Source organism: Puma concolor, chromosome D1 (genome assembly GCF_028749965.1).
Source record: "Puma concolor isolate L17-30 chromosome D1, mPumCon1.1.hap2, whole genome shotgun sequence".
Classification (NCBI taxonomy): Eukaryota; Metazoa; Chordata; class Mammalia; order Carnivora; family Felidae; genus Puma; species Puma concolor.
In genome coordinates this window covers 54,991,329-55,018,593 of record NC_141676.1, presented here as the reverse complement: position 1 = coordinate 55,018,593, position 27,265 = coordinate 54,991,329, and the positions used below count along the sequence as shown (strand labels likewise).

The following is a 27,265-nucleotide window of genomic DNA, read 5'->3' as shown; positions in this document are numbered from 1 at the left end:
TAATTTTGTTCCAGTTAGACTTAGGGATATCTAAATTGTGAACATTAGAGATAAGAAGATGGGTATGATTTACATATATAGGTTATCCCGTGGTTTATGAGTTGATATTCAATACTGTTTCTGAAAAACTAAGACAAGGAGGATTACAATCTGCTTATGTGCAGTGCAAAATTCAGTTTCTGGGCATGGACCTTAAAGAAAAGTCAGTGTGAGGGTAATGGGAAGGCATGCAGACCAGCATCTGAATTATAGGCCAGGTCAAGGAAACCTAGTGTCTGGCAATACAGAAAATGACTGAGTGATATCATCTGAAGGCAGGCATTAAGGCAAACAAATTGAAGTGTTTGCCTTACAAAGTTCTTCAAAATTCTTCAAATCTACAAAATTCTTCAAAGTGAAGAATTTTGAGTAAGAAAGACCAAGTGAAAATGCCTCCAAAATAGCATTAAGAATGAGCTAAAGTAGCAAGGAATGTGTTGTTTCTTTTCAAATAAAGCAGTCAGCTTTAGCTGGATTGATGCCTAATTATGATTTAGTGAAAAGAAAGCACCTGGCAAGGCAGATGGGCATCAACTCAAGCAATAACTTGAGTGCTGGGGAGTTTAGACTTTGTCTTGAGGAATAGGCTGCTGGAGATTTAAGTGGACAAAATGAGATATTTGCTTGGGAAAGACGTGTTGCAGTGCTAATAACAACTTTGGATAGGCGAGAGATTTGGTATAGGAAAGTTAGGAGAATCTGTAGTACACTGATGAAAGTATGAGGTAGAGAAGTAGAGAGTGGAAATGTGCAGGCATGTCTTGGTCACTAGTTGGATGAAGGAAAAGAAATAAAGACAACTAAGTAATTTCAAATTTTTTATTTAATTTAACTGAAGTCAAAAGAAAAAAATGGGGAATGCAGAGGGACAATCAAGCTAGGAAGGAGACTAAGAGTTTAGTTTGGGAAGATTTAAGTTGAGGGTATATATGAAGAGTTGTTCACAAGGCTATTATAATGTGTTTTTTTTTTTTTTTTTCTGGAACACAGACATAATTCATGGTTTAAGATACAGATTCAGGTGTCTTGAATATGTGAAAGTATATGAGGTCAGGTAGGTGGAAGGGAGAAAACGAAGCTAGTGAAAAAATAACTTTGTTAAAGGCCTTCTCCGCACCCCCCCCCCAGCTTTGTAAAATACTTACCTACCAAGTCCAACCCACTGTATATTGGTTCCATATTTAGACACCAATAGTAACTCTCTATAGATGACTCTTCTGCATTAAAACCATTCAGACCAAAAAGGAGCTCATTACTCAGACATGATCATAGATATTTATACATGTTTATTCCCATTAGGATTGTTTTTTATGATATATAATTTTATGTTGGTATAATATCTGAAAATATAGGTGTGGAAGAAAAATCATGGAATCAACAAAAAATTTGGATACTTATTTTTGCCCATAGATCATGAGAATGTATGACTAAATTCATTTTTTACATCATTTGAAAAAAATGAGCTTACAATTTATGTTCTCTGATGGGATTAAATAATAGAATTAACAACAAAATATCTCCTACTTTATAACTTACATAAACATTTGGGGAAGGTTCTGGTCATGAGAGTTTCATAAAAACTACATTCTGACAGAGAGAACATGCCCCCCATTATGTGCCCACACTCACCGAATCCTTCTCTTGCCTTTGCTATTCCTTTGCCCAGGAAGCCTCAAATCAGGCAACCATTATCTCTACCTTAAACCTAACAAGATTTCCAGCTCCATATCAGAGGTATCCTGTCCACCTCAGATATCATCCTCAGTTTCTATGACAGCGGAGGATCCGTAGTACCCGCTCACGCATTTGCTTAGTCCGGGCTCCATAAATCAAGGGGTTGGCCATGGGAGGCACTAGGAAGTAGAGGTTGTCAATGATAATCTGGATATAGGGAGCCATATGGTAGCCTAAAATCTGGGCCAGGACAGAGAAGACAACAGGAGAATAAAAGAGAGCTATGACACAAAGATGGGAGCCACATGTACTGAGAGCTTTGCCCCCTGCCTCCCTAGAGGGGATCCGAAAGACAGCATGAAGGATCAGCCCATAGGACAGAATGATAAAAAGCAAATCAAATCCCACAGATGTTACAATAACCATGAGGCCATAGACAATGTGGTTGGAGATGTCCCCACAGGCTATCTGTACCACAGCCATGTAGGCACAGTAGGAGTAAGAGATGATGTGGGTTTGGAAGCTTTCCAGTCTTTTTGCCAGGATGGGTGCTGGAGTCAGCACTGCCACTGCCCTTGTCAGGACAGCCAGAGCCATCTTCACAAGTATGTTGTTAGCAAGGATGGTTGTATATCTCAGAGGGTACCAGATAGCCACAAATCTGTCAAAAGCCATGGCTAGGAGGATCCCAGACTCCATGACATAAAATGAAGGGATGAAAAACATCTGTGCGAGGCAGGCATTAAAGCTGATGTCTTTGGCATTCATCCAGAAGATCCCTAGCATGCGGGGCACAGTGACACTGACCAGGGACAGGTCAACAACAGACAGCATGGCCAGGAGGAGAAACACGGGCTCATGAAGACTCTTCTCCACCCAGATGATGCATAAGATGGCGGCATTCCCAATCATTGTAATGACAAATACCAAGAAAAAAGGCACAGAGAACCAGCCATGGGAAGATTCCAAGCCAGGAATTCCAGCCAGGACAAATGTCAAGGGTTGAGGAATGGAGTTGTTGCAAGAGGACATCCCTAATCTGAACTCCTAACAGTCTGATTCCTAGGGAGAAAGAAGGGACATTTTGAAATCACAGCATCATTTGCACCTAAAATGCTGGGTATTCCAGTAGCTTATGGTGATAATCATAATTATACTGCATAAACTAATGATCAAAAGCTTCAGTTACTTAAGGTGTGGAGGGATATAATCCTAGGCTACTCTCACTGAAGAAGGGAGAAGCAGTCTCAGGTATAAATTTTAAATTTTGAAGAGCCCCCAATAAGAGTGGCATATCTGCTAACATACCACTGTAATGTTTATACATCATAAATTGAGATCTAAGTATTTCATGTGTCAACTGCATTTGCCAAAAAGCACACGATAGCCACAGGATAGTCAGACCTCCTCGAAGGTAACTTGGGATAGTTAAAATAGCAAAGCCTTTGAGAAAACACATGTCTGGGATACAATCTCAGTCCTGCCACTTAAGTGACTTGATCAAGCTGTTTAAGACAAAGCCTCATTTCCTCATCTCAAAATTGGGATGAGGCTTACCTTTCAAAGCTTGAAGTGAGGATTAAATCCATGATTAAATTTCAATATTGTATAAAACATGCAATGATCCTGGTATAATTTTCCGAATGTATTGATATTCTATACATGCAAATTTTCTTCTTTTTCTATAAGTACAAATTTTAAGTGAGATATGGAAAAAGTAATGTTCTTTTGGTTGTTTCTTGGAAAGAACTGTAACGAGGATAATGAATACTCTTTAATTGACACCATAAAAAGGAATATTTGATGGCCCTAAATAACTTTATCCTTAAATACTAAAGAGCAAAAAAATACTAAAGAGCAAAAAAAAAAAAAAATAGTGTCACCAGAAATAGATATCTGGCCAAATAAAGGATGTTAAAAAAATTTTTAAAGGTGCATTTTAGTCCAATAGGGGGAATGATCCTATCACAAATTCAAATAGAAAAGACAGTCCTGTGACACCAGAAGCTCACTATCAATTGGAGTTTTCAGGTAGAAATTGAATTATGAACCATGAGGAATAATGTAGATAAAATTTCTCCATGTGATGGGGACATTAGGACATTACAGAGTTTTAACAACATGGTAAAGTTCTGTCTGAGCAATCACGAACAGTTGCCAGGAACAACTATATCAACATTAATCATAAGTAAAGACACCACCAATTTAGACATAAAAATTAGAAATATACTTATTTTCTAAAGAGTGTCACTGGGTATCCTAAAGATTGTAGATTCCAACCATGGCCTTACAAGGGCTGGTGATGGTAGTATGTGGATTAAAAGAGAATCTCTTTTTCCCTCCATGACCTTGCATCCCAGGATTTTCTACTCTTTTCCCTCCTTTTCCTCTCTTTTCCTAGAGTAAGTAGTACCTGTAGATGGTTGTGAGTCTAGTCACAGTGGGACTGGGAGCAGCAAAGCATTCATTTACTGAAGGTATGGGGAAGATCTGCTGATGACCAGAATAAAAGGCAGATTTATGCTGTTTGTTCTGGTCCTTGGGGATCCCTACTGGCCTCTCTGTTGGCAAAGTGCCTTATTTAGCCTGGATATTCTGGAAAACAAATCCTAGAGCCAATCACTAAGGACACCACGTACGAATAAGAGCAGATATTAAGGAGCACTGTAAATCTAACTGTTGATAAGGTTTAGAAACCCTAGAGAGAAAGAGTAAGGGCTGGAGAATCATTTAGGATGGAAATTAAAGCACACCTGGAGTAACAGAAGGCAGATGTGTGTGAAGCTATAAGCATTTTAAAACTGCTACAGCTTGCTTCCAAACCAATAGTTGAAATCATTTTCATTTCCAGTGACTTTGGGACCTCTATAAGCAAAACTTAAACTAAAATTAGGAGTCTTGATTTCCTAGATGCAATTAAAATCCACAAAAAGTTGGGAAAAAAAGGGGGATTAAGAGCACACTTATCTTGATGAGCCCTGAGAAGTGTACAGAATTTTTTTTAAGTTTATTTATTAATTTTTGAGAGAGACAGAGAGAGAGAGAGAGTGAGAGAGAGCCCAAGTAGGGGAGGGGTAGGGACAGAGGAGGGCAGAGGATCCAAAGTGGGTTCTTTGCTTATAGCAGAGAGCCTGATTTGGGGCTCAAACCCACTAATTATGAGATCATGACCTGAGTTGAAGTCGGACGCTTAACAGACTGAGCCACCCAGGTGCTCCCAGAATTTCTGAATCATTATACTGTACACCAGAAACTAATATAACTATATGTTAGTTACACTTCAAAGAATGTATCCACTGAAATACATCTTAAGTGACTAAATAAGGCCCTTGTTAGGTAAGTATGATACATAAAAAGAAACATAAAGGAGTGAGATTAAAGTAGGAACAAGAGAGGAGCTCTATAAAAATTTTTTTAAAAAAGCACAATACTGGGTTTAGGAGAGACTGAGTTTCAGAAAGACCTTTGGCAGAAGTCAGAAGCTCAATCTGAGAGTAAATGGTAAAGAGAGGGAAAATCTGTTAACTGTTTTGCTGGTGGTCAAATATAAAGATCCTAATGATAGTGACTGGATCTTGTTCGTTCACTTTATTTCCCCAGTGCCTGGTGAATTGCAGGTCTTCCAATGTTTACATATGAATAAATGCACACACTCTTCCCCTGCCCCCACAGGTCTCCACTCTAGACTCTAGGCCTATAATAACACCTGAAGGGTAACCAAAAGTCCTGCAACCTGTGAGCAAAGTCTTCATTAAGCCATTTTCTCCTAGCCTAAAGTATACTCAGGGTACTCAAATAAATTTAATTCTTTCTATCATGATTGCTACCAACTTGGATCAAATTATTATCATATTGTCCTCAAAAACTTTTATAATGTTCTAAGAGGCCTCTTGCATTCCTTTCTTCCATTCTTTGTCGCAAAACATTTTCCTCACTGTAGTCACAATGGTCTTTTTATTTTCCCTGTATGTTTCCTTATTTTTGAGAGGGGGAGAGAAAGAGAGAGAGTGTGCATGTGCAAGAGAGAGAAGGGGACAGAGGATCTGAAATGGGCTCTGTGCTGACAGCAGAAATCCCCATGTGGGGTGGAACTCACAAACCATGAGATCATTACCTGAGTCGAAGTTGGATGCTTAATGGACTAAGCTATCCACGTGCCCCACAATGATCTTTTAAAAACACAAACATGATGTCACTCCTATGCATAAAATGTTCACAGTCTTCCTCTCATTTTTAGGATAAAACTGAGAATCCTCAGCCCCAGACATCCACTCTTCACTTCACTATCTGTCCTTCAGCCCACAAAATGGACTCTCTCCAAGTTTTCAAACATATGGTGCCACTTCCTATCTAAAGATCCACCCACACATGTTCACATATCCTGTTCTCTTTCCCTGTAACATCACCAGTCCCATTTCATGATCTTTCTTTTCTCAGCTGCTTAACTCCCACTTGGCATTCAAATGTGTTTGTTTTTAAATTTCCTTTTTAATGTTTATTTTTGAGAGAGAGAGAGAGAGAGCGAAAGAGAGCGAGTGAGAGAGAGTGCGAGCAGGGGCAGAGCAGAGAGAGGGAGACACAGAATCCAAAGCAGGCTCCAGGCTCTGAGCTGTCAGCACAGAGTCTGATGCGGGGCTCGAACCCACGGACTGGGAGATCATGACCTGAGCCAAAGTCGGAAGCCCAACCAACTGAACCACCTAGGCGCCCCTCAAATATCATTTTTAAGGAAGCTTTCCTTGACTCCCTTAGACTAGAGCAAAACCCCATGTTATGTGCACTTACAGAAATCTTTGTTTCTACTTGACAGCCCTTAGTATCCAGTGTAATTATCATTTGAGCATCATTTAATTATTTCACATTACATTTCCCCAGAATGTAAAGTCCCTGAGACATGGACTTGTGTTTTGCTCACCTCTTCTCAGGACCTAGCACAATCTGGCCCATTTTAGCCACTCCATCATTTTTTGATGCATGAATATATGAATAAGTTGTATATCTTCCTTCCTGTAACTAGAATTCAATTCAGAATCTTTGAAGATTTAGATTTAGTTTTGTGTTTGTTATTGTTGGACATTTCTTATTTGCCATCCATTGGTATATAATCTGTGAGTACTAACTCCTTAGTTTTTATTTCCAAACCTAACATGTAAGCAATGCTGATACTTGTCAGGGGATATATTATAATTAAATTCCATGGTTCATGGTACTCCAAATAACAAAAATATAGCAAGAAGGTCCAGACTTAATAATTTGTCTTCAGGAAACATCCAACATAATGGCAATAGTCTCAGAGTTTACGTTTCCTTAAGACGTCTTTTCTCTTTAGACTAGGAGAGATCTGTCTCTACTGTCATTGTCATTACTCTCCATTATCTTACAAAAAAAGATCATTGAAAGATATCCTTATGGCTTTAATGCAGGTCCCTTAATTACAACTATCACATGATCGGGAGTTCTAAAATACAGGAAATGTGAATTCAAACATCTTATTGCTTTATTCATTCCTTCAGAATCATTCACTGAACACATAGGTTCACAGGACACTTGGAGGTGTTATAGATAAAAAGTAAATGAGATTTCAAAAAATACAAAAACACTAATTCAAAAGGATATACACACCCCTATGTTTATAGAAGCATTATTTACAATAGCCAAATGATGGAAGGAGCCCAAATATCCACCAACTGATGAATGGATAAAGAAGATGAGGTATATATACACAATGGAATATTACTCAGCCATAAAAAGGAATGAATCTTGCCATTTGCAATGACATGGATGGAGCTAGAGAATATGATGCCAAGTGAAATAAGTCAGTCATAAAAAGGCAAATACCATATGATTTCACTCATATGTGGAATTTAAGAAACAACAAACAAGGGGAAAAAAAGGAGAGGAAAACCAAGAAACAAGACTCTTAACTATAGAGAACAAACTGATGGTTACCAGAGGGGAGATGGGTGGAAGGATGGGTTAAATAGGTGATGGGATTAAAGAGGACACATGTCATGATGATCACTACGTAATCTACAGAATTACTGAATCACTATATTGTACACCTGAAACAGATATAACATTGTGTGTTAACTGTGCTGGAATTTAAAATAAAATTTTAAAAGGGGCGCCTGGGTGGCGCAGTCGGTTGAGCGTCCGACTTCGGCTCAGGTCACGATCTCGCCGTCCGTGAGTTCGAGCCCCGCGACGGGCCCTGTGCTGACGGCTCAGAGCCTGGAGCCTGCTTCCGATTCTGTGTCTCCCTCTCTCTCTGCCCCTCCCCCGTTCATGCTCTGTCTCTCTCTGTCTCAAAAATAAATAAAACGTTAAAAAAATTAAAAAAATAAAATAAAAAAAAATAAAATTTAAAAAAATAAAAAAATAAAAGTAAATGGATTTTAAAGTGGGATTAATTACTGTCATTTTTGTTTAAATCCAGACTATACCACTTAGTCAATATGTGACTATGAGCAAATTATTTAATCTCTCTGAGTCTAAATTACTCATATGTAAAATAAAGACTAATAATCTAGTGATTATGGTGATAATTATATAATTTAAATTGCATGTATACGTATCAATGTAAACATTTACCCACACACATATATACATATAAATGCACACCTATGTCTTGCAAATCTGACATATAATAAATACACAAAATTATACTTGTTATGATAATCCACGATGTTAACTATGTTAAGTGTTTTATATGCTTTCATTCATTTAATCCTTAAAATTCTATGGGGCAAGAAATCTTACAATCCTCATTTTATTAATTTTGACAACAAGGTCCAGAAAGTTTGGACAACTTGCCTGTGAGCACACAGATAGAAAGTGACAGAGATGAATAATGAACTCAGCACTCTGCTTCTAGGGCCAGTGCACTTAACCCCAAACCATACCAAGAGTTTAATTGGCAAAAGGCATATTAAGAATTTAACTAAAATCTATCATGGCATTTTTTTAAATAGAGGTGGAGGGAATTTTTAATTAATTTGATTTGAGGAAAGAAATGTAATCTTTCTGATAAGGTGGGGGAGTTTAAACAAGAGCTGGATCTTGAAGGATAATTAAGTTCTTCCCAGGTGACAAAGAGAATACGTAGGAGAGAAACATTCTAAGCAAAACATGAAGATATGGAGAGACGTATTGTTTGAATGAAGGCAGGGGACTTTATGAACAGGACCAGTTCAAATGATATATAAGAATGACAAGAGAAGGAGCAGAAAAGAATTTCATTAAGTTTTGCTTTGCTATTCTGGTGCTTACATGGGTCTGACATATCAATTCTGTTTGTTTTCTAAATTTTTATGAGGATAACTATGATCTCAATGTAAAGGATGTATTAGACATAGTAATTAAAAGCTAATGCTTTGAACATATCAGTGGCAACTGTTGAAATATCCCAAATTGAAAATTATAAAAGCTTGAACAACATTGCAACAGAGTCTAAGGAAAAGGAATACATAGAAGCGACCCAGATATTTACTTCTAAGAAGCTCCTATACTAAACAGAAGAAAGAAGGTACAAATAATACTTTACAAATAGAAAACCACAAAAGAGAACATCAATTCAAGGAAATTCAGCATGTGTTTATTGAGTGACTCTGGAGTAATTTCCATTTTGTACAAGCCAAGAAGTGAAGGAATCAAATTTTTTTTTCTAAAAATTTTTTTTTCAACGTTTTTTTATTTATTTTTGGGACAGAGAGACACAGAGCATGAACGGGGGAGGGTCAGAGAGAGGGAGACACAGAATCGGAAGCAGGCTCCAGGCTCCGAGCCATCAGCCCAGAGCCTGACGCGGGGCTCGAACTCACAGACCGCGAGATCGTGACCTGGCTGAAGTCAGACGCTTAACCGACTGCGCCACCCAGGCGCCCCGGAATCATATTTTTTAAAGAGAAAATATTCAGACTTTTACCAGTAAAATACTTATATCTTTTTTAATAATTTTATTTTTAATTATCACCAGGAGCATAATCACTAAAAATGTATTAATTGAGTTATTTATAATAATAGATACCTCCTTTAGCAAGCACATGTAATATCTGTATCTAGTTCAGTGGGCTTGGGCCTAAGCTCTGGGCAAATTCCCAAGTAGATACCATCAAGCATAAAGTTGTTTCTGGTTTCAGGATAATTTGTGATGAAGGTAAAGAGAATATCTTTAAGAGACCCAGTCTTAGTTTAGATAACAAAACAGTAAGAGGCACAAGTTATGCTTTGTGGAGACAGAATATTCTTTTTTTTTTTTTTTTTTTTTTTAATTTTTTTTTTTCAACGTTTATTTATTTTTGGGACAGACAGAGACAGAGCATGAACGGGGGAGGGGCAGAGAGAGAGGGAGACACAGAATCGGAAACAGGCTCCAGGCTCTGAGCCATCAGCCCAGAGCCCGACGCGGGGCTCGAACTCACGGACCGCGAGATCGTGACCTGGCTGAAGTCGGACGCTTAACCGACTGCGCCACCCAGGCGCCCCGAGACAGAATATTCTATGAGCAATATGTTTAAAAATTCTGTGGGCTTGATTATTGCACTATTGAACTTTTCCACATTTCTGCTAGACAACTTGTCTTGTGTGTGTCCATTCTTGTGACTAAAATACACAATTACTATGTCCTGTATTAAAAAGACATCAATCCTATTATATTGCCTCTTCTGTAGAATATTGATAGTGATCATTAAATTTTCAATTGTAAATACTTTACATGGAATATTTGAGGTTCTCATGGGCTTCTTCACTTTTTTTAAATCACGCCTACTTGAAAATAAACTACCACCCCCAGTTACAACACAGATCAGTAGCAGCAAGGAGCAGAAGGGGACTGCTTTCCAATTAAAAAAGCTTTAAGGAAGCTCCTTAAAATCCATGTGTGCACAAAATGTCTCATGCCCTCTAGTTTCACTACAATTGTGGAATTTCTATTATGTGTGGTCACTCTTCTCTGTGAAAATGTCTGATTTCAGTCGGAGAAAATTCCATGTCATTTATAAAAATGGGATCAATTATTTCCCTACTTCCCTTCTGATTATGATACCATCTCTGCAAACAATTCCAGGATAATCAAGTGACTTTTACCTTTAGAGAACTAAGGACATGGTCTCGAATTTTTTTGGTTCTAATACCATAAACAATGGGGTTAAGGAAAGGTGGTACCAGAAGGTACATATTGGCAATAAAGATATGAATTTGGGGGGCCACATTGTGGCCAAAGCGGTGAGTGAGGAAGGTAAAGACAGCTGTGGAGTAGAAAACAAGGATGACACAGACATGAGAGCCACAGGTTCCTAGAGCTTTAAAACTTGCTTCCTGTGATGGAAGGTGAAAGACTGCACGGAGGATTAGGGCATAAGAGACAGCAATGAAGAAGCCATCGCAGGAACCAATGACAGAGGCTACACTGAGGCTGTAACGTTTGGTAGCTCCTGTGTCCACACATGCCAGCTTCACCACGGCCATGAACTCACAGTAGGTGTGGGTAATGACTCGTGTTCTGCAGTAGGGCAGCTGCCTGAGCAGGATGGGATGTGGGGAAAAGAAGGCCACTCCCCGGAGTACCACAGAAGCTCCCATTTTGGCAATGCGAGCATGGGTGAGAATCGTGGTATGGTGCAGCGGATGACAAATGGCCACGTAACGGTCAAAGGCCATGGCCAGGAAAAAACCTGATTCCATAGCAGTAAAGCTATGGATGAAGAACATTTGAGCCAAGCAAGCATCAAAGGCAATGTCACGCGCTCCAAGCCAGAAGAGACAGAGCATGCGAGGCAGTGTAGATGTGGAGAGGACCAGGTCAGTGACAGAGAGCATGCACAGAAAGAGGAACATAGGCTCATGGAGACTCCGCTCTGCCCTCACCACGGCCAGGATGGTCACATTCCCCACCACAGCTACCATGTACATGGAGCAGAAGGGAATCCCAATCCAGATATGCAGGTGCTCTAGTCCTGGGATGCCCATCAGCAAGAAGGTGTCTGGAGATGTTTGAGATTTATTGGCTGGTCCCATAGTACTGCTGCTCTCTGTCTTTTGTGGAAGCAATCCTCCTTTTTAGGGCAACAGTTTTCTGGCAAGATCATCACAATCAAATCTGGCAACAAATGGAAAACAAAACTGGAAGACCCCAAAATATCACATTAGAAAACATTCAGGTTATAATTTAGAGTGAAAAAAAACTTAGTAACACTAGGCAAAACTATGCAACCCAACACAAAGCCCTTATTCTAAATCAAGTCATGAATTTCACAAATTTGTTCAAAACAAAGCAGAAAAACCCAACTATGTAACATCCATGTACAATAAAACTCAATGCCACTCCTTGAATTCACAATTCGATTCAGTCATAAGGCCAGATTAGCTTTTGCTAAAATATCTGGTGTTATAGGCAAAATGGATCTTAGAATTTATCTAGTCCAGCAGCCTTCTCAATGTCATCCTGAAATGTAATTTTCTAGCCGATGTCTCACTTTCTCAAGTATAGTTACTCATTTCTCAGACAGTCCTGTTTTTTCTAGTGCTGTCACAGAACCAAGCCCCAGGAGCTGCAAGGCATTACTGGCCTTTCTGATGGAGCACTACAGACTCACCTGTCTTCTGCATAGTCTTCACAAAGTCATTTAATACTCATGCTTCCACTAAGTTCTCTTCTGTTCTGTACATTCTGTGTCCAGTTCTGAACTTTTATTACTTGTATTTGAATATACTCGTCACTACAGAGATACATGCACTTGTTATCTCTTTTGATTTCTACACTATTAGTGTGATTTCAGTTCAAATTATTTCTTATACGAAGTAAGGAAGAAAAGTAATACTTAGTTGATCCTAACATGAAAAAAGGCATTGTCCTGGAATCCTTCTATTTGTTGATTTTAGCTAGAAAACCAATGCAAACCAAATATTTTTCTGCCAATTTTACCAGTTAGGAAACAGAAGCCCAGAGTGCTACAGATAATGCAATGGCAGCACAGGAAGTCTGGCGAGACACCAGAACTCTTAACACAAAACTCTGCATGACTGCCAAATTCATGATATTTTCATTATGCTATACTCAATATTTCGTGGCACAGTTGTCAGTCTTAGTCAACTATAACCTATTGATATTTTTCACAATCTTCAAGTCAGATTTCTCAAGATGATTTCATTTAATTTTTTTTAAAGGTTATTTAGTGTGAGAGAGAAAGAGCGAGCAGGGGAGGGGCAGAGAGAGAGGGAGAGAGAGAATCACAAGCAGGTTCCGTGTTGTTAGTGCACAGCCTGATGCAGGGCTTGAATTCACAAACTGTGAGATCATGACCTGAGCCAAAATCAAGTCAGTCACTTAATCAACTGAGCCACCCAGGTGCCCCAAGGAAGACTCTCAAAGAGATTTTAAACAAATGATTAAAAAACTAGCCCTTTCATTTAAATGTTATAATCTGTAACATTTTAAAATAATCATTATCATGTGTTTCTTTTGTTATTATTAAGCATTTATCCACATACATACACCTACATAAAAACAAGTGAAATATAATTTTGATGTAAGTAGATTCCAATAACAGGATTCTTTTTATGATCCTGGAATATGTATTGATCCCTCTAACATGGTGTGTATACTGTTTATTAGTTAGAAAGAGACCTATTAAATATAATAATAATGAGATTACAAACACTGAATCCTGTTTACTACATTATAATTTAAAATTTTTTAAATTTTTTACTGTTTATTTTTGAGAGAAAGAGACAGAGTGCAAGCAGGGGAGGGGCCAAGAGAGAGGGAGACACAGAATCCGAAACAGGCTCCAAACTCATGAGCTCTGACTAAACCACCCTGGCACCCCTACATTATAATTCATAAACACTGGTCAAATGCCTTATTAAACTGGAATATGACTTACATTGCCCAGTATTTGGGGAAGAATGTAGAACACATCAGACTGATTATATATTTGATTAGAAATATTCTCAGTGTTATTGGGAATTTTTCTCAGTTTGGCCTGGGCCTTATAAAATGATCATTTATATAATACTTTCAATTATTACAATATTTGGCTCAGAAGAAATAAAGTTCAATAAACCTTGAAATTGGTCAAGTATCACTAGTGATGTTATCATTTTTTCCCTTCCATCTGATTATTTTCATTCTCATCATAGACTCTTCTTATGTCTTTTTATTAAATGCATTTATCTCCATAATAAGATTTAGGTTGTCTTATACATACTGACTATATCTTTTTCCCCAGTATTATCTTCTGGAAAGTGGGTGAAACAAAAACTTGCTGGGAGGATTAAGTTAATTAATACATTAACAAATTAGAACACTATCTTACAAAGAGCAAGAATTTAAGAAACCAATCATTCTAATGGAATTTGGTAATCATTCTATAGGAAATGAGCTCCAGTAAAGTTTCTAAGTATCCATAATAAGATCTGCATTTTAGATAACAAAATAAACCATTCTTTCCAGCCTTTTCACCAGGTACTCTTTCTATACCCTCCATGGGGTAACACCAACCTTCTAAGTATTCCCCAGTATGTCATGCTTCTTTGTAAAATTGTGCTTTTGTTCACATACTTTTCTAATTGCAACTTTCCTCCCCCTCCCTTTTATTCATTTCCCTTTGCAAACTACTGCTCTTCTTACAGTGTCTAGCTCAAAAGTAATCTCCTCTCTGACTTTTTGCTGAATTACCTCGGACAGAAATTGGCAGATTATTTCTCTTTGCTCTTATTGCATCTTTACAAGTCTTTTACACTTCTTTTTGACAGATCTTATCAAGTTGTGGAATATTAGATTCATAAATATATTATTATTATCACTTTCATAGGATTAAATTCTCCCCAGTATAGAAATGATAGCATAGCTAGATATTACCATGACCCAGCCCTGAGACTGGCATTGGATGATGCCTATTAACACAGTAACACAAGTAGCTGCACAGCCTGTGTAACTCCACATCCCTATTCTCACTGACAAATCTATCGTGTTTCCCAACACTTTCACAAATGCAATGCCATGTCTGATATTTATCAAGATTTCCACAAGATACCTAGATATCAGAGGTAAGATAAGAGAACTATCCCTGCCACCTCTGCCCATAGTGAAATAAAAGAGTTTCTGCCTTTGATCTTTATTACTGCTTTGCTCTTCCATGATTCTGAGACAGGACTCCAGGGACAGAGAGATAAAGCAACTAATTGAAAGAGGATTTCAATATAATTACTGCTTTATCTGAGGGCTTCAAGATCCTGATGACTCACATCTCCACTTTCAGAGAAACACAAAGCTATTCACATTTCTCTGTTGGCTCCCAACACGTTTTAATTAACAAATTGAGGAGTACCTGGGTGGCTCAGTCGGTTGAGCGTCCAACTTCAGCTCAGGTTGTGGTCTCATGGTTCATGAGTTTGAGCCCCACACTGGGCTCTCTGCGTCAGCACTGGGCCTGCTTCAGATCCTCTGTCTCTCTCTCTCTCTACCACTCCCTGCTCATGCTCTCAATCTCCCTCTCTCAAAAAATAAACATTAAAATAATTTTTTAATTAATAAATTCATTCAGAGAAGATCTAGATACCTGTACTCACATATGCCTAGAGACCCAAACAACCAGATTTTTTGTACATCTGAAGTTTTCTTTTGTATTGTCATAAATTATGTTACACTACATCCAGAGATCCAAGCACGCAAAGACTCTTCAACTTTTTGAATACAACATAAAGCCTCCTTCAAAAGCACACCACTTTAATGCTCAAAAGTACATTCAAATATGCATGGATATATTAATAATCATATATTTTAAAGCACAAGCAAAGCACTTTGTTATACCTACTAAAACATACCCTGCATTTTTTCTTAGAATTATTAGTCTTCCTACACTTCAGCCTGGAAATCAACATGTGGGTGTGGAGGCGGCACACAGAAATATCAACTGCCTTCTTTTAGAAAATCCATTTAGGTGAAATGTTTATGTCCCACAAAGGTTTACAATGAAGTATTTCTATACTTTGTACTGTCTCTTATCTGTGCAGATTAACTAGTTTGAAGATGAACTACATCAAATATTATGATAGTTAATGTGACTAAGAAAATGTAGGAGTCTGGAGTGTTTTGAAAATAAAGGCTATAGGGAGAAAAGGTTGGCTATGGCTTGATCTTGACCAATTGATCACCTCAATAAACAGACACAGTTTTTTCACCTTATTCCAAATATTTTTCCTCCCATAAGATTTGCAATGACTCATCACATCTAATGTTGAGCGGAAAGAAACTGTTCTTTGCTCACAGCTGTCTCAGACCTCAAAGCCTATCTGGTCAAGCAGCTTTAATGCTATATTAATTCTAATTTGGGGTATATATGACCTTCTGCTCCCTATACTTCAGAGCTAATTAACCTATATTTTTATCAGTTATGGAGAAAAAAGGTCCATTCTACCTTCTAAGTATATTACATGTCTATGATCTTTATTCTGAGCTTTACTAAGTGTATTTGAAGAGATGAATAAATTACCTTTTTGACGACCTCATAATTCTATAAATGCAGATGTTTGAATGTAGCCCTCTCCTCTCCTTCTCTGTCTTGTATCTCTATCTTAACTCACCCAAATCAAAAGCTGGGAGTCATCCAGAGAGTCAGTTTCTACAGGGAGTACATGCTAAGAAGTGTGCTCAGTGAACATGAGCTATCATTACATCCACCTCTAAATTCCACTGGATTAAAGAGTGTAGATGGCAGGGAAATCAGTGGTCCTCTGGGACACAGAGCCTTTTCCCTAACTACAAGAACTAAATTCCTTATAGGTATAACAACCATTATTTACTATCCCTTAAGATAAGAAATAGAAACATCATTATTTCCCAAAGGTCTGCTGAGTACTTTGACATGGAATATATTTGCAGAATTTATCAGGAAAAAATATTATAAAACCATAGAATCAAGGGAAAGGATTATGTTTATGTACTGAGAGATCATCATTTTCTAGACCCTAGGCTTAGTGCTTAAAATCCCTTCTCCCACTGAACTTGCAAAACTTCTGGAAATAGAATATGATCACAAACTATATGAGGAAACAGAGAGACTGACAGATTAAATTTTTCTGTAAAAATTTATAGCTAATAAGGAGTACTATCAGGATCTGAATCCAGATATCTCTGGCTCCACGTTTCATTTACTTAACTACTCTATCACTAAGGTTTGAAAATGAAGTATGCTTGAATTAAGGTTTATATTCTTTCTTATGCAAAGCAGTAAGGGGCCTAGATTACAACTGATAACATCCAATAGAACTAGCAAATGCCTTTATAATCTGGTCCCTACTAGCCCTTTGGCATTAACTTCTGCTAAAGGGCTCATCTTTGAGTTTTCTTAAGTCTCAGCCAACCTAGACATTTTTAAAATGTCTACTTTAAGATTCTGTTTCATGTTTTTGCTTCTGCCTCTAACATTCTCTCCATTTCTCACATCATGTCTTCTCATTTCCTGCTAATTTTAAGGTTACAGATAGAGTAACATTGGACTTTTTTTTAAATCAAGTTATGTTTGTTACATTTCTATTCCACCTGTATTCTTCTACTCTCTCATTTATCACATTAGTAAATATTTATTAAACCAATATTATGACAGTCTAGGGGTTTAGTAGGCAGTGATGCCAGTCATATAACCCTGGGGACACTGACCTCATACAGTGATGCCTCTGGATTTAGGGAAAGGAAATTATGTCTTGTTGTGTGCCATTGATATATTAAAATGTTGTTGAATGAGTGAGTCAATCCATGAATGAATGAATGAAAGGAGAAAATGAATAATTTAAAATGCCTTAGGAAAATTCTAGGTTAACACCCTTTCCGGAAAACAATTACAACATCATCATTGTGATTGTAATCATCGCAATTAAAACATTCATCAAGTGCTTATGATATACCAGGAATTTTGCTAAATTCCTCATAAGTGTGATAATCTCTCTTTATAGGCACGTACACACTCACACACACAAACACACTCACAACCTTATAAAGAAGGTGCCATTATTTTCAGCATTTTATGCCTGATAATGTGTGCCCCATATCTGAATTATTGAACTTCGCATCTTCCTTGGAGATTGTAGTTGCTAATAACCTGGTTTTTCAATTTCTTGATCTCTTCTCCTCTAAAGGTCTTATTCTCTATCCTGTTGCACATAGTACCCTGCATTCCATAGTCTAGGTTTTATTACCAATAAACCTGAATCTTTCATAATCTCATATTCATAATCTCAAACTCAAGTCATCCGTTCATCACTTGTAACCTTATAACTTCCCAGCTTGTTCCCTCCAGTACTGTATGTTCAACAATCCATTGATAATATTCATCTTCTTCAAACCATCACTTTCTGATTTACCCAGTGTAAAATCCAGGATCGGACTCTTACATGGGGTCTAAACTCCCTTTCCTTTCTTGTGATCTTATCCTGGTGAATATGATCACCTTCATCAATTTTACCCTGAATATACATACAGGGTGTTCTGCAGCAGGGACCTAAACAAGATAAATTTCTTATCATATAACCTCATAGTAAATAATAAGTGCAACAACCTTCTGTCCTCTGTTTAGTATTTAATCTAGAAAGATGTGGTAAGATTCAGGTCAATTGTCCTACAAAAACTACTGGACAGCCCATAGGCAAGGGATCAAGGGATGTGGGAAAAACTTTTCTCTGTTTACAAAGGGGAAAAAGGCAGTCACACATACTCCTCCCTCTCCCACCAATATATACATACATACATGCATACATGCATACATGCAAGATTTCAATTGGTTGACATTTGTTGAATGCATGACACAGTATATAGTTAATTTCTGTAAATATCTTGTGCACTTGGAAAGATAATATATATAGTCTTTGTTATGATATATAATGATCTATATATCCATTAAGTCTAGTTGTTAATCATGTTGTTTAAATCTTTATCTGTATCTTTCTTGTTTCATAATTTAATGAAAGAGATCATTTAAAAATCTCAAAATTATGATTAAATTTGCTTATATCTTCTTATAATTCTTCCCCTATGAGAGTGAACAACTGGAAATTGGCTAGGACTTCTGTGACAATGAACTCTGACCCATGTGGGAAGTCCAGAAAGCTCATCCACAACCTCTACAGCAATTAATCCAAAATGGTCAGGACTTGGTCAACAACTGCCAACTGCTTATTTTTTTTGTCTCCACTTCCAACACAGGACCCACTACAAATGTGTTAACTAAATCAATCAAGAAGCTCACCTTTAGTGAGCCCACTACCAATTTCCACATATTGACAACCGTCACTCAGAACATACCTCAGGCCTTGCATGTTATTACCTTCAAACTTCCCACTCTTCTAACAGTCTTCGAATCTCTGCAAAAGGCAAAGAGTGGTGACCAGTACTATTGCTACAGCAAACTCAAAAAACAGTATCTGCTTGTTCTCATTTGTTTATTTCCACAACTGTATTAATGTTTTAATGTTTTTTGAATGTTTTAATGTTTTGTAGTAATTATTAGTTGCATATAGGTTTTAAAACTTCCTGAATTTTGGTTACTTGAATTTCTTTCATTATCAAATAGCCACTGTCATATCTAGTAATGTGATCAACCCAAATACTAATTCTGTTACTAATGACATTTTTACAAGCAATTGTTTTTTGTACAAAAGTCTTCAGAGATTCAGACAGCAATTTCATGTGTTAAATACTGTGAAATACTGTATTGTACGATTCTGGAATAACTGTGAAATGTACTCATCAGCTTATTGGTGAGCCATGTTGACTGATACCAGCTGATATATCAAATAGTAATGAGAATGTCATCTGTTAGAAAAACAATGCTTCTCTCAGAAATTTGATTGCAATCTAAAAAGGTTGCCACATCTCTCTTCTGAATGACTGATGCAAATAAGAATTGTAAGTTCCTGTTTAGAACAGGAATGTTACAACATTAACATTTTTACTCATTTGCACTGAAAATAAGGAAATCCATTTATAGTGAGTATCAGGATGCTTTTCATGAGAACAAAAGGGAAGGTTTCAGAAAGACAAATACTGTATGATCTCACTTACAAGTGGAATCTAAGTAAAGAAAAAGCTGACTTCATAGAAACAGAGAACAGGATGGTGACTTCCAGAAGTAGAGTGGGGGGATGGGGCGCTGTAGGTCAAAGGGTACAAATTTTCAGCTAAGAAAAATAAGTTCGGAGGATCTGATGTACTGCAGGTGACTGTAGCTAATAACATGGTATTGTAGACTTGAAAATTATTTAGAGTAGATATTAAGACCCACTCAGGATGACCACAGACACACACACACACACACACACACACACACACACACACACACATTAGTTATGTGATGTGTTGGATGTGTGTATACCAAATCACCATGTTACACACTTTTAAATATATACAACTATATTTGTCAATAATTCCTCAATAAAGTTAAAAAAATAAAATGGAAGCAGAGAACAGCGGTTACTAGGGGCTGAGGGGAAAGGAAAATGGAGAGATGTCAGCCAAGGGGTACAAAATTTCAGTTATGGAAAGTAGATACATTCTGAGTCTAATGTATAGTGTAAGGACTATGGATAGCTGTACTGCAAACTTGAAATGTGCTAAAAGGATAGATCCCAAGTATTCTCACCACATACAAAAGAGAGGAAACTATGTGAAGTGATGGATATGTTAATAAGTTTGTAGCAATTACTTCACAATATACACATACACAAAATAACCAAGTTGTGTGCATTTTAAGTATATAAAACAAAAAAGGGTACATTATTTAAAACATGGTCTAAGTAATAAATATACATTGTTAAACATTAAAAGTGAAATTTTTTAAATGGCAGTTTTCATGTATGGGGCCTATTTGAGATTTGTGACCAATGAAACATTTTGGAACTTACGCTTCCAAAATTGTTTTGAATAAATTTGAGCAAATATCAATGAAGATCTGTACTGAGTTAAATGTTAATTATGATCTGAAAAAAATATTTTCCTTTCTTTAAAAAAATCTGTATAGTATTAGGTTCCCCCATTCTTTTACTTCAACATCTCTGTATGCTCTTTGTACTACTTTTATACAGTATATGATTATTTTTAAACTGATTTTTAACTATAGTCTTTTGCATTGACATTAATTGTTTAGATAATTGGTTTTGCTTTGCTATTTTTTTTTTTGTATTTTAAGTTGTCAGGTGAACTTTCTGTTCCTTTTTACATTTTCTAGATTTATTATTTTTATCATTCTGGTTATCCTCTATTAATTTAGTAATTATGTTTTCTAATATTTGTTACTAGTCTCCATGGAAATTAAAACATACTGATGGCCAATTTTGAATTTGCAGACTTCAGAAGTAATTCACACACAAAAAAATAATTTCTCCTAGGTTTTTGTATTACTAAAGTTGGAATTTCCTTGATTTTGTTTGATGAGCACATTAAATCATTTTCCAGAGGAAAGGCTTCAGACTAGTTTACATACTATAGCGGAGACAAAGATTCTTCAAATAAGACAAGGATAATTTAGAGTCTTTTCTCAGAGGTTAGGATGACACTACAATATAGAGAAACATCTTTAAAGTCTTTAAATAAAGACTCACAAAATACCCATTGTGAGTTGTTTTTTGGGTTTTGGGGGGTTTTGTGTGTGTGTGTGTGTGTGTGTGTGTGTATGTGAGAGAGAGAGAACAGTATTTTGATTTTCTTCCTTTTTCCTTTGGTTGCTTTTTTTTTTTTAATTTGTTTTTAAATTTGAGAATGAGAGAGGCAGAGAGAGAGGGAGAGAGAGAATCTTAAGCAGGCTCCGCACTATCAGCGCAGAGCCCAACACAGGGCTCAATCTCAAGAACCGTGAGATCACGACCTCAGCCGAAGTCAAGAGTCAGATGCTTAACTTACTGAGTCACCCAGGCACCTCTGTTGTTTAATTTTTTAATATAAAAATATTTCAATTATATAATCACAAAAATATAGTCATTATCATTGTGAAAATATTAAAATAATCTATATCGTGGATGGAACTGGAGAGTGTGATGCTAAGTGAAATAAGCCATACAGAGAAAGACAGATACCATATGGTTTCACTCTTATGTGGATCCTGAGAAACTTAACAGAAACCCATGGGGGAGGGGAAGGAAAAAAAAAAAAAAGAGGTTAGAGTGGGAGAGAGCCAAAGCATAAGAGACTGTTAAAAACTGAGAACAAACTGAGGGTTGATGGGGGGTGGGAGGGAGGGGAGGGTGGGTGATGGGTATTGAGGAGGGCACCTTTTGGGATGAGCACTGGGTGTTGTATGGAAACCAATTTGACAATAAATTTCATATATTAAAAAATAAATAAATAAAATAAAATAATCTATATCATATAAGGTCAATATAATGCCACATGCAACATCTTCCTTTAATATTAAGACCCTACTGTTAGTTACTTTGAAAAGACTATTCTAACTGAAAGGAAAATCTGTTTGTAGATTTTTAGTTCATCACCATAATTTTCTTTCTCTTTTTTTTTCTTTCATTTTATAATTTGTCTCCAAACTAAGAATATCCAAAGGATACCCTATACTGGAGGCAAAACATTTCTTAAGTTCTGTGGCACAAACTGACATAAAAAACCTGTACATGAATTATACAAATCAGTTCTCTTAAAAATTAACGCCAAAGACTGTGCAATAAGTAAAGCCTCAAACATGTCCCCAGTTTCTTTATAATGGAAAGTCACCATGGAATTTCTTTCTCCTCCCTTCTCTGAATTCACCGCATGATGTTCACAAATGCCTCTTTTTCTGTTATCCTTTTCTCCTGTTGATTCCATGATGAAATCAGATATGGTGAAATCTCATACCCATAGTGGCAAATTTTGATTCAAAAACACATTAATTATTAGAAATGTTTCCTGAATAGGAAGCTTAACCACTGTGTTATCTGGAAAGCAATTGGTTGACACATATATTATAAATGTAAAACTTAGGAATCTAAGATTAAAAATATCTCCTAAATTTACTTGGAATGTGATCTGTGAAATTATGATCAACTTTAAGGGAAGTAGATATAGGACTTTTGGTATAATGGGTCAAATCAATCCTGTGAAATTGAGGGTATCTGGGTGGTTCAGTCAGTTAAGCCTGGGACTCTTGATTTCGGCTCAGGTCGTGATTTCACAGTTTGTGAGATCGAGCCCCATGTCAGTCTTTGTGCTGAGCGCGAAGCCTGCTTAGGGATCTCAATCTCTCTCCCTCTCTCTCACTCTCCCTCTGCCCCTCTCCCCTGCTTGTTCATGCTCTCTCTCTCTCAAAATAAATTAATAAACATTTTTAAAAATTCTGTGAAATTATGATCAACTTTAAGGGAAGTGGAAGCAGAACTTCTGGTATAACAGGCTCAATCAGTTTGCTGCCATCTTAAGAAGTCCAGGCCAGGGGCGTCTGGGTAGTTCAGTCAGTTAAGTGTCTGACTTCGGCTCAGGTGATGATCTCACAGTTCGTGAGTTCGAGCCCCATGTAGGGCTCTGTGCTGATAGCTGACAGCTGGGAGCCTCCAGCTGCTTCACATTCTGTGTCTCCACTCTCTCCACCCCTCCCCTGCTCACACTCTGCTTCTCTCTTTCTCAAAAATAAATATTTAAAAAAAAAAAAAAAAAGGCAGCAGCAGCAGCCCACGCCAAGGATCACAACAGCTCTCCTGTAAGGTACACTGCTGATATATATCTTAGGCCAACCTCCAGGGCAGTTCCTGAGACTACCATCCTTACAGGATCTCTCATCTACAAAAATCATCTTCCCTGTCTTTCTATTGGAAGCACTGAGTGACTACTACACGCAAATAAAATAACAGTGCCAGGAACTTGTGCTCCTGCCCATGCACCTGGTTGTGTCTTCTTCCTGGAGTATACTCAGGTGTCAGAGAGCTGAAAGAATAGCCAGCTGCCTGCCCACCTGTTATCCTGTGGGGGGGAGGGATACAGGATGGCAGTAGAATAGATAATATCTCATGGAATACATGGCAACCGGCACATGACTTCTAACGACAGGTCCCTTCCAGGGACCTCTGATCCTCTTAGTCTAGTGTCCTGGCCATGGAAAATACCTGATACAACCAAGATTTGGGCTTGGGAATCACATGGGGAGAATCTCTCAGCATCAGATTCATGAAAATAATAGTTTCATCCACATGTATAACAAGCACATACAGAACTTATGGACATGGACAATAATCATTGGAAAAAGTATATTCAGAACCCCCACTACAAGATTTTCCAGCCTATAAACATACTAAATGCAATAGTCTAAAACTTTAAAATTGTAACTTGAGTCATTGATTTCCTACTGACAGAGGTAAGACAAGTACTTCTATTATATAAACAATACATTTTCCCAACAGTACACTTTCAAGATAGAAGAGAAGTGGCACTTTTGGGGGGTGATGAAAATGTCTTCTACTATGATTGTGGGGTGGGTTACATGGGCCATACATTTGTTAAAACTTATCTAACTGTCCACTTAAGATCTGCCAATTTCACTGTATTTTTACACTCAAAAAATCAATTCATATATTACAAATACAACAGTCTAAAATTTGTTAAAAATGTAACAAGTCATTGGTGTCTTAATGACAGAGTGAACACACATTATCTGAGAAGAAAGAGAAAAGACTGGAAAAGGGCACCCTTGATAATTAACCTGGAACAACAGCTGTAAATTAAGAATGTCTTAGGCAAATGTAGGTGAATGGCAACGGAAGCGAAAATTTCAGCATGTTTTCAGATTGTCTGTTTTCTTCATCCTGCAACTGCTGCTTGAGTGAATTTACTCGTAATTGGCCAGACCACCACACTTATACGTTCAAAATATGTGAATATTTACCTTAGCTAAGACCTTCTCCCTTAGGACATATACAATTCAATATTCCACGTGAATCTCAAACCTGCCATGTCCAAATTAAATGTAGTACGGTAGCCCTCAAACTGCTCCTAGTCCTGCATCCATGATGTCAAAGGAATAATGCCAAATGTATGCAGTTTTCCAAAACAGAAAAATTTACACTCTACTTATAGTTAAATTACATATGGAGTGTTAGTGAATGCAGAGATGTTAGTCTTTGTGTCTAGCTATGGATGTTAAGTTCGTAGGATAAAGACACAAGGAGTGAGAAAAAGTTTCAGAGCACAAATATCACTCCCCTTTTCAGATGGCTGCTAGTTTTTAAATAATATTTTTAAAAGATGAGAAACATATAGTGGGGAATCTAGTGAAAGCTGAGGAAAATGAACAAGAAGAGAAGATAGTCTTAGATATTGGGGTAATAAAAAGGGGAAATATTTAAATTTGTTAATAACAGATTTCACATTCTGTGTCTTGATATTAAGTTCAAAGTCAACTAATCAATAGGGAAAACTGAATGTACATGGTAGCCTGGTGGTTTATTGTAACTACTACCAATCAAATTTGAAATGTATGGAACTACACTTTAGCAGTCAGTAGAATCCAGAATATGAAGTACCCCGTGCCTCTATCAAAATTGCTCTAGAAACCATAGAAGCCCTAATACCAATGTTCGTATTTTCACACAAATACATGTTTCTGAATTTAATTTTTATTTTTATATTTTTGTTTTCCTTGACTGGGCGATCATTTCTTCTTACTTACATTTTTAAGTCTTTGTGCATTATTACTCTATTCATGTACCTTGAGACATTAATTTGATATAATTGGACTAGAGATACAACATTTATTACCTGTTTTTAAAAATCACAGCTATATATATGCCTCAATATTATTTCGCTTACTACTCTATAAAATTCAGCATATAGATCTCAGAGACCTCTTCCTTTTTTTTTTTCCTAAGTATCTTCATAGGTTTGTTTCTCCTTCCACCTACTGTTCATTCTGTATTATAACTCCCTCTGAAAGGTACATATTCAGAATGAGATGAACAAATTCATCACCAATATTTATTAAATAAAAAAGGTAAAATAATTTGCTGAGTTAATATTCTTAGAAATTCTAGACATATGATAAATAACAACTTTCAGGTGGTAAATGCAATTCAGCCTGTGGGAATAAGAACAGTTAATTATTTTCCCTACATCATCTCTATATATTTCTATATAGAGATGATTTCTAGGTATTTCTATATATCTTGAGCCATCTCTTCTATTGATCAAACTAAAATCAGACAACTTTGACCTTTAGTGCTCTAAGAACATGCTCCTGTATTTTCTTGGTCCTTACTCCATACACAATGGGGTTGAGAAAAGGGGGCACCAAAAGGTACATATTTGCAATAAAAATATGGACATGTGCAGGCACATTTTTCCCAAAACGGTGAGTGAAAATGGAAAAACCGGCTGTGGAATAGAAGACAAGAATAACACAGACATGTGATCCACATGTGCCCAGAGCCTTAAAGCTAGCTTCTCGGGATGGCAGGCGGAATACAGAGCGCAGGATGAAGGCATAGGATACAGCAGTGAGAATGGCATCACATGAGCCAATGATAGAAGCCACACTGAGGCTATAACGTGTGGTGGCTCCTGTGTCCACACATGCCAGCTTCACCACAGCCATGAACTCACAGTAGGTGTGGGCAATGGTTCGTGTTCTGCAGTAGGGCAGCTGCCTGAGCAGGATGGGATGTGGAGAAAAGAAGGCTACGCCCCGAATCACCACAATAATACCCATTATGGTGATGCGCGCATGGGTGAGAATGGTTGTGTGGTGCAGTGGATGACAAATGGCCACGTAACGGTCAATGGCCATGGCCAGGAAAAAACCCGATTCCATGGTGGTAAAGCTATGGATGAAGAACATTTGGGTCAGGCAAGCATCAAATGCAATGTCATGGGCTCCAAGCCAGAAAAGACAAAGCATGCGGGGCAGTGTAGATGTGGAGAGGACCAGGTCAGTGACGGAGAGCATGCACAAAAAGAAGAACATAGGCTCATGGAGACTCCGCTCTGCCTTCACCACAGCCAGGATGGTCACATTCCCCACCACAGCCACCACGTACATGGAGCAGAAGGGAATCCCAATCCAGACATGCAGGTGCTCTAGTCCTGGGATGCCCATCAGCAGGAAGGTGATAGGAGAGGGACGAGAGGTGTTGAGAGGAGGCATGATGCTTTTCCCTTTGCTTTCTGTCACTACTTCTGAAGATGAAGCTGCTATGATAGATGATCATTACCAGATGCTGAAAACATGAAGATTCAGTTCAAGAAGACCCTTATGTTAAAAACAGTTCAAATTCATAACCAGGTGTATTTCAATTCACTAGGACCAAAGTAACCATATTTGTAACATCACATAAAATACTGTGTTTGAAAATACAGAAAGATAATTCATGTATGATTTCATATTATCACAAGGGCAAATAAGTCACCTTAACTCTGTAAAAAGATTCCCTGTCTATTCAATTGTACTTAATTCAACAACTGTTCAGTAAGCAGTGACTGTGTGACAAACCATGTTCCAGGCACTGGGAATAAAATAATTCACAGATCAGATTTATTCTCATGGAGGTTACACTCTACAAGGAAAACATCATAATAGATAAACAATGACTAGCA

The 27,265-nt window shown here is 37.4% G+C and overlaps 3 protein-coding genes across 3 annotated transcripts; all 3 read right to left on the bottom strand.

Annotated features, from left to right (window-relative positions):
* Positions 1–1,723: 1,723 nt before the first annotated feature.
* Positions 1,724–2,745, bottom strand: LOC112866130 (olfactory receptor 52D1-like). The gene has a single exon (XM_025929168.2). The coding sequence runs from the start codon at positions 2,743–2,745 to the stop codon at positions 1,801–1,803; it is 945 nt and encodes a 314-aa protein (XP_025784953.1). The 3' UTR covers positions 1,724–1,800.
* Positions 2,746–10,247: 7,502 nt separating this feature from the next.
* On the bottom strand, positions 10,248–11,727 carry LOC112865911 (olfactory receptor 52D1-like). The gene has a single exon (XM_025928945.2). The coding sequence runs from the start codon at positions 11,725–11,727 to the stop codon at positions 10,783–10,785; it is 945 nt and encodes a 314-aa protein (XP_025784730.1). The 3' UTR covers positions 10,248–10,782.
* A 14,144-nt stretch (positions 11,728–25,871) lies between these two features.
* Positions 25,872–26,831, bottom strand: LOC112865714 (olfactory receptor 52M1-like). Its single transcript, XM_025928792.2, has one exon. It carries the CDS (start codon positions 26,814–26,816, stop codon positions 25,872–25,874), a length of 945 nt encoding a protein of 314 aa, XP_025784577.1. The 5' UTR covers positions 26,817–26,831.
* Between the last annotated feature and the right edge of the window lie 434 nt (positions 26,832–27,265).